This window comes from Argentina silus (genome assembly GCF_951799395.1).
Source record: "Argentina silus genome assembly, chromosome: 12".
Classification (NCBI taxonomy): domain Eukaryota; kingdom Metazoa; phylum Chordata; class Actinopteri; order Argentiniformes; family Argentinidae; genus Argentina; species Argentina silus.
In genome coordinates, this window is record NC_139666.1 from 19,611,724 (window position 1) to 19,619,223 (window position 7,500).

General features: G+C 48.3%; 1 protein-coding gene across 1 annotated transcript in view; it reads right to left on the minus strand.

Annotated features, from left to right (window-relative positions):
• The window catches only part of cckbrb (cholecystokinin B receptor b), a gene marked incomplete at both ends in the record, with an annotated part of 15,679 nt that overhangs the window by 4,053 nt on the left and 4,126 nt on the right, over positions 1–7,500 (minus strand). The window contains one exon of the mRNA XM_083682714.1: positions 2,433–2,684. Coding sequence (XP_083538840.1) covers positions 2,433–2,684 — 252 coding nt within the window. The remainder of the gene's footprint in view (positions 1–2,432; positions 2,685–7,500) is intronic.

Here is a 7,500-nt window from a genome sequence, read left to right on the forward strand (position 1 = left end):
TTTTTAAGAGTTCTTGAGAACATGAAACGTCAACACTTTCAGGTCTTTGTACTCTTACCCAACAAACAATGCCATTGGCCATTGTGTCCCATGTGACTCTAATGGCAACTGACGAATCAGTGGTCGCTGTCAAAGGAAGGAGTTAAAGATTCTCTGGGATGTTTTGGTGAAGACTGGCTGTGAGGGAGTTAGGGAGTCGAGGGAGATGCTATCAGGCTCTTCTTGTGTTTGAGGAAATCAAATTGCCCTGAGCCCAGTGATCCGATCGGTTCCTTCTTCCCCCGCGCTCACACAGACAGGGGAAATTATTCTTTACTTATATAATCCACATCCCCTATTCACTGGAACACTGTAAATATAATCTGCGTCTGTGTGTGTGTCTGTGTGTGTGTGTGTGTGTGTGTGTGTGTGTGTGTGTGTGTGTGTGTGTGTGTGTGTGCGTGTGTGTGCGCACGCGCATGTGTGTCTGTGTGTGTGCGTGTCTGTCTGTCTGTGTCTGTGTCTGTGTTGGTGTCGGTGTGTGTCTCGGTGTTGATGTCAGTGTCTGTGTATGTGATTGTGTCTGTGTCTGTGTCCTTGTGTCCTTGTGTGTGTATGTGTATTTGTTTGTGTCTGTGTCTGTGTCTGTTTGTGTCTGTGTCTGTGTCTGTTTGTGTCTGTGTCTGTGTCTGTGTCTGTGTCTGTGTGTGTGTGTGTGTGTGTGTGTGTGTGTGTGTGTGTGTGTGTCTGTGTGTCTGTGTGTGTCTGTGTATGTGTGTGTTCTGCAGACCAAAGAATACAATCTGGTCGTTTTATCTAGCTATACTGACACGCTGGGGACACTATTGCAAATTGTTGCTAATTGTTGTTGTTCATGCTAACGCCTTCCCCTGACAATTAACCCTAACCTTAACAACTCAAACTTAATGGCTAACATTAACCACTCAAACGTAATACCTAATACTGAATTAACTATGTCGCAAGATGCATGTAGTTCAGAGAGAGAGAGAGAGAGAGAGAGAGAGAGAGAGAGAGAGAGAGAGAGAGAGAGAGAGAGAGATGTGAGTGCTGTGCTTCTCTGTTGGGACCCATGGGAGAGAACGGCTAGCGAAGCTAACACCAATCAGTCAACTGTGGACCCCCTGCCTCCCCAGAGCCTCCCACCCCCCTCCCCTCCAACCATCCTAACCACGGCTGCTTCTCATTCACAGTCCTCTCATGGAGCGAGGAGCTGGGGTCCAATAGTTACTGTACTCTACTAAGGTATTTAAGGCACATCTTCGCTTTTCTCTAATAAAAAAAAATCATTCAGTATGCCTGTCTCCTTTCTTTCTTTATCTCTCTCGATGTCTCTCCCCCTTTCTCTATTTCTTTCTCTGTTTTTCCATTACTCATTTATCCCTTTCTCTCCCTTTGTCTACTTCCATTTCATTAATCTATACTTTGTTCATCTCTCCCCTGTAGTTCTCTTCTCTCTCTCTCTCGCCCAGCTCTCTAGCTTTTCAATTGTATCTGATATCTAGCGGTACTGTTTCGTGAGTGTAGGCTTTTCATTATAAAGTGCAGGGAAGCTTGAAAATGTTTCATGAGATCTGAATTCCCCTTAAAACCAGGGACCGTGTAGAGAGCATTTTTTTTTAACTTTCGTTTGCTATTCATTCTTTTCAAGAGAGGGAGAGAAAGTAGACTTCAAAGTTACAGCGACTGTTTGATTGACAGTCATATCTGATTTTAATGCATATGAAAGCAATCCTCCAACTGGGACAGAAAATAAACTACAAGCTAATTACAGTATGGTTTGATTGACAGTAGGATTTATTTTTAATGCACAGGAATGAGTTAGAGCAAGATAACATACTCTATGGCTATGGGTAAGAAGATGAACCTGCCCCTCTCTGGGTCTCTCTCTCCCCTCCTTCTCCCCTCCCCTCCCTTCCCTCTCCCCTCTCTCTCCCCTCCCTCCCTCTCCCCTCCCTTCCTTCCTCTCCCTTCCCCTCTCTCCCCTCCCACCCTCCCTCTCCCTCTCCCCCCACCCCCATTCGTTTTGTTTTTCTAACTGGGAGAGAAAATAGACTTTAAGGTTACGACTGTTTGATTCATAGTCATGAATTTAATGCATATGAAAAGCAACTTCCAACTGGGAACTACAAAGTTACGGTATGGTTTGATTGACAGTGGGATTCGATTTTAATGCACAGGAATGACTAGAGCAAGCTAACATATTCTACGACTGTGGATGAGAAGATGAAAATCCAATCTGCCCCTCTCTGGGTCTCTCTCTCTCTCCGCTCCCCTCCCTCCCCCTCCCTTCCTCTCCCTTCCCCTCCCTCCCTCCCTTCCCCTCCCTCTCCTTCCCCCTCCCTCCCTCCCTTCCTCTCCCCTCTTCCTCTCCCCTCCCTCTCCCCCCCCCCTCTTCCCCCAACCCCCCCCTCCATCCACATTCCCCTTCTCACCCATCAGGTAGGCCACTATCTTGCACATGGCGGCTCCGAAGATGAAGTCCCCCAGGATGTTGGGGATGAAGGTGAAAGGCATGCAGACCACGGTCATCATCAGGTCACTGACGGCCAGCGACAGCAGGAAGGAGTTGGTGACCGTCCGCATGCGCTTGTTCACCGTCAGCACCACAATGATCAGCAGGTTACCCAGAATGCTCAGCAGGAAGATGACCGAGTAGAGGAGGATACGCAGGGTGGAGTCCATCTCTGAGAAAGACAGAGAGAGAGAGAGAGAGAGAGGAGGACACTCACACACGCATGCACATGAACGTACACACACACACACACACAGAAACAGACACGCACACACAGTAACAGACACGCACACAGAAACAGACACACGCACACACACACACAGAAACAGACACACACACATAGTAACAGATACACACACACACACACACACACACACAGAAACAGACACACACACACACACACACACACACGCACACACACACACAGTCAGAGAGACAGGCACGGAGAGAGAGAAAGAGAGAGAACCAGACGGAGGAGGAAGAGGAGAAAGAGGGAGGCAAACATAGTTATCTTCCTGAGCGCTCTTCACTGATCCACTCCACGCAGATCACATCACGTTACTTTCAAAACCCCAATGAACAGTTCGCCACAGTATAATCACACAGTAGAGCTGACAGAGCTCTGGCATGCTTTAGATGACTATCCTACTGTATCTCAACACTGCTCCTGCCAAGCCATGCCCTGAGGTCTGGTACCCACTTTATAAAGGAACACAGCCAAGTCCTCATTATCTCCAGACAGCTTGGGATGAAGTGATGGAGGAGAGAAGGCCTGTTAAGATGTCAAGAGGCCCTCGTCCAGGTTAACAGATTCACCAGGACCGTTTTACATAGAGATCAATACAATCACTGTGTCTGTATCAATCTCTCTCTGTCTCTCTCTTTCTCTCCCTGCCCCCATAGGTATAGTGTGTGTGTGTGTGTGTGTGTGTGTGTGTGTGTGTGTGTGTGTGTGTGTGTGTGTGTGTGTGTGTGCGTGTGTGTGTGCGTGCATATGTGTGTGAGAGAGAGAGAAACAGAGAGCAGAAAATGAAGAGAGAGAGAGAGAGAGAGAGAGAGAGAGAGAGAGGTGGTGGGGGAGACAGAGGGGGGGAGTAAATGAGAAATCAGAGAGAGAATCAGAAAGAAACCTCATTCCCTATGTGTGTACAGTACTTGTCCCGATTGACCTCCTTCAAAGGTCGTATTGGGACGGTTATTTAAGTCTGGAGAGCAACTGAATAACTCTTCAAAGCATCAAATTATATTTCTGCGTGATGGATCATCCATTTACACGGACCACGCAAGTCATGAATTATCCAGGATGACATTTCTTAGTGTTTCCATGGGTGATTGGAAAAGTCATTGAAGTCCTCTTGTTCCGTGATTGATTGTGGAAAGGCATAGAAATGGAAGAGGAGAGGCTCTACGCCTTCACAGTGAACACTGTACTGTACTGTCGTAGCTTCAGCTGAAATGTCACTGATACAGTATAGCAGGTGACAGACTTCCCTGTGAGAGTAGCATACAGTAAGTCCTTCTCCAACCTCAGATAACCCCAGCAGAGAGCCGGGGAGGGGGGGGGGGCTCAATTCTGGTCAGAGACAGTGCAGGGGAGGAGAGGGTAGATAGGGACCCGGGGGAGGTAGTCATCGGAGGACGGGCTCATTGTAATGCATGGAAGGGAATGCGGAATGGTATTAAACACAACATGTTTGTCCTTTCCCTGCTCTTCTCACTGGTAGTAAAAGGCAACCAAGACGGTGTCTCCTTCCAGCAACCTGTCCCATCTCTCCTTCTTTTCTTCTCTCCTTCTCTCCATCTCTCCTTCTTTCCATCTCTCCTTCTTTCCTTCTCTCCTTCTCTCAATCTCTCCTTCTCTCCAACTCTCCTTCTCTCCTTCTCCTCTTCATTCCTTTCACTCCTTTTCTCCTTCTCTCCTTCACTCCCTTGCGTTACACCTGAGACGGCAGCCAGTTCCACACACAACCCTCTCCTGTCCTGTCCTATCAGAGCCGGGGAGGGGAGGGGAGGGGAGGGGAGGGGAGGGGAGCGAGGGCAGAAAGGAGGGGAGCAGTGTTTTGTGACGACAGGTTTAAGGAGAGAGAATGTGAGTCCTCGGAGATTACGGGCTCCAGCGGGTCATATCCTGTTAAAGCCCCCTCCCAACTCCATCCCTCTGTCAGTCATCGTCAGCCCCCCCGCCAGAACCCCCCCCCCGCCCCCCCACCACCCCCCAATGGCCCAGACACAGACCCCCAGAGCATTGCTACAAAGCCGGTTGCCTGCGGCGAACTGTGCCCAAGGGATTAGAGATGCCCGGGTGCCTCCATCTGACTCACACTATGAACACACTCTCTCACACACACGCACGAGTGCACGCACAAACAGACACACACGTGCATGCACGTGCGTGCGCACCCACAGACACGCGCGCATGCATGCGCACACACACACACACACACACAGACACACACACACACACACACACACACACACACACACACACATACGCTTCCATACAAAACAATCACCCTGAGGGCTTGACAGGCTGGATTCATGTGAAGTGGGTTTCTGTGTGCGTGCGTGCGTGCGTGCGTGCGTGCGTGCGAGCACGTGTGTGTGTGTGCGAGCGTGTGTGTGCTTTTGTGTGTGTGAATGGAGCTCCTGGCATACCGTAGAGGGTTGAATTGACTTCTTATACTGTACCCAACCTCTCTCCGCATTGTTCTCTTTGGTCTGTTTCTGCACCACACTCCTCTGTTTACGACAGTAAGCCATCTCTGTCTCTCTCCTGTTGAATAAGCCTGGCTCCCCCTCTTTCTGTGCCTCCCCCTCTTTCTGTGCCTCTTCCTTTCTACCTGCCTTTGTGTGTCTCTCTATCTCTCTGCCATTCACTCAGCTTTTCTCTCTCTCTTTCTGTCTCTCCGATTCTCTCAGCCTTTTCGCCCTCTCATTCATACCTCTCTCTCTCTCTCTCTCTCTCTCTCTCTCTCTCTCTCTCTCTCTCTCTCTCTCTCTCTCTCTCTCTCTCTCTGACCAACATGATAATTAACCACCTGAGACAGAACTCTGTAGCTTGTCCCCAGTCTGGTGGTTTCTGTTAATCTCAGCTCCATCGATCTGTTTGTCGGAGATCACTGCACTTGCTCGAGACTTCTCAACTTAGCCCATCACTGAGGAAGCCAGCAGGATATTTAGGAGGAAACTGAAAGGTTCAGGAGTGGGATTTGGCCTTTGATCCATCAGAACGTGTGTGGTTCTGATATCACAGTTGGAGCTTTAAGTCTGTCTGTCTGTCTGTCTGTCTGTCTGTCTGTCTGTCTGTCTGTCTGTCTGTCTGTCTGTCTGTCTGTCTGTCTGTCTGTCTCTCTCACACACACACACACATAGAGTTCCACTTATCTTGTTAATGAGAAAGTGTTTAATTGCTGGCTTCTCCAAACGCATTCTCATGAGCAAACAGTGCTGCAGTGTTGCCAACTGAACAGTGTGTGTGTGTGTGTGTGTGTGTGTGTGTGTGTGTGTGTGTGTGTGTGTGTGTGTGTGTGTGTGTGTGTGTGATTGAGCGTGTAGACAGGTGATAGAGACAGAATCCCCCACCCCCCCCTCCCTCTATATCTCTCACAGAGCCCTAATGAAATATGTTAGAACTGGCTTCAACCTAATCGAAGCCAATTGCAAAGGGAGCAGCCGTAACTCCCTGAGCACATTGAGTTCTGTCATCCTGGCATTCAGAATGGCTGTTCCCCACTGGGACGAGACGCCTAGACTCTCCTTAATCACCCCCAGGCCTAGAACCTTCTACAGTAGTCTCCATCAGAGAGGAACGGGTCCTATGCAGGTTTAAAAATAATTGCTGACCAATGATCAGGCAGGGATTCTAGATGACTCAGCATGCCGCTGATTGTGTGTTTAGACACGGGAGCCTTGGGGGTGACGCTTTGTTACAGAGAAGTGATCGGCTGAGAAGATGTAAGATGAATAATTTAGTTGCTGAATGTTTCCCTAATACTTCTCTTCCAAGTTTGACTTCAGTCAGACTCTCCCGGTTTGGTTAGGGTTGCTCTCTTTTCAACACACACTCCGATAACCAGCATTCCCAAACTCTCCTCTAATATCCTATCAAAGCCAATTTTGGGGGAACAGAAGGTGGTACAGAAAGTGATACAAAAGGTAATGACTGCTCAGCTCTGCTCTGCTCTGCTCTGCTCATCTCTGCTCTGCTCTGCTCTGCTCTGCTCATCTCAGCTCTGCTCTGCTCTGCTCATCTCTGCTCTGCTCTGCTCATCTCAGCTCTGCTCTGCTCTGCTCTGCTCATCTCTGCTCTGCTCTGCTCTGCTCATCTCTGCTCTGCTCTGCTCTGCTCATCTCTGCTCTGCTCTGCTCATCTCTGCTTGTTGTGATGACTGTTTACAGGTGGGGTAAACTACACTGGAGCCATGTGGAGCATATTTGTTCTCTGTGATGTAAACACAAGGAGACATGACGCTTGTTGAGCCCTGTTTCATTAAAATCACACTCTCTGACTCACACATGAAACAAACAAACACACAAACACACACACGCACGTGCAAGCACACACACACCTCAGACTTACAGTAATACACACACATACAAAACTACACACGGATACACACACACACACTCATACACACATTACTCCACACTGCTTCCTGCCAAGTCCAGAGCTCTATCAGAACCCAGCTGTTTCTCTTTAATATTTAATCAGCCAATTAAGTTCTGGGTGTGGAGTCTCTCAGCAAGGAAGCTGTTTTTAATAGTTAAGAGAAATAGCTGGACCAACTTTCAACATCTGCCAGGGTGTTGGAAATCATTAGAATTACAGTGAAACGTTGCTTGAATAAATTATGAATTCAGCTTAGACAAACCATGAATATTTTATGTTGTGGCTTACTGTAGCTGTTTTTCTCATAACATAAATCAGAATATGTTGTTTTTTCGGTAAACCTCTGATGCATTGCGAGAGCTACTATAGCTGTTGCAAC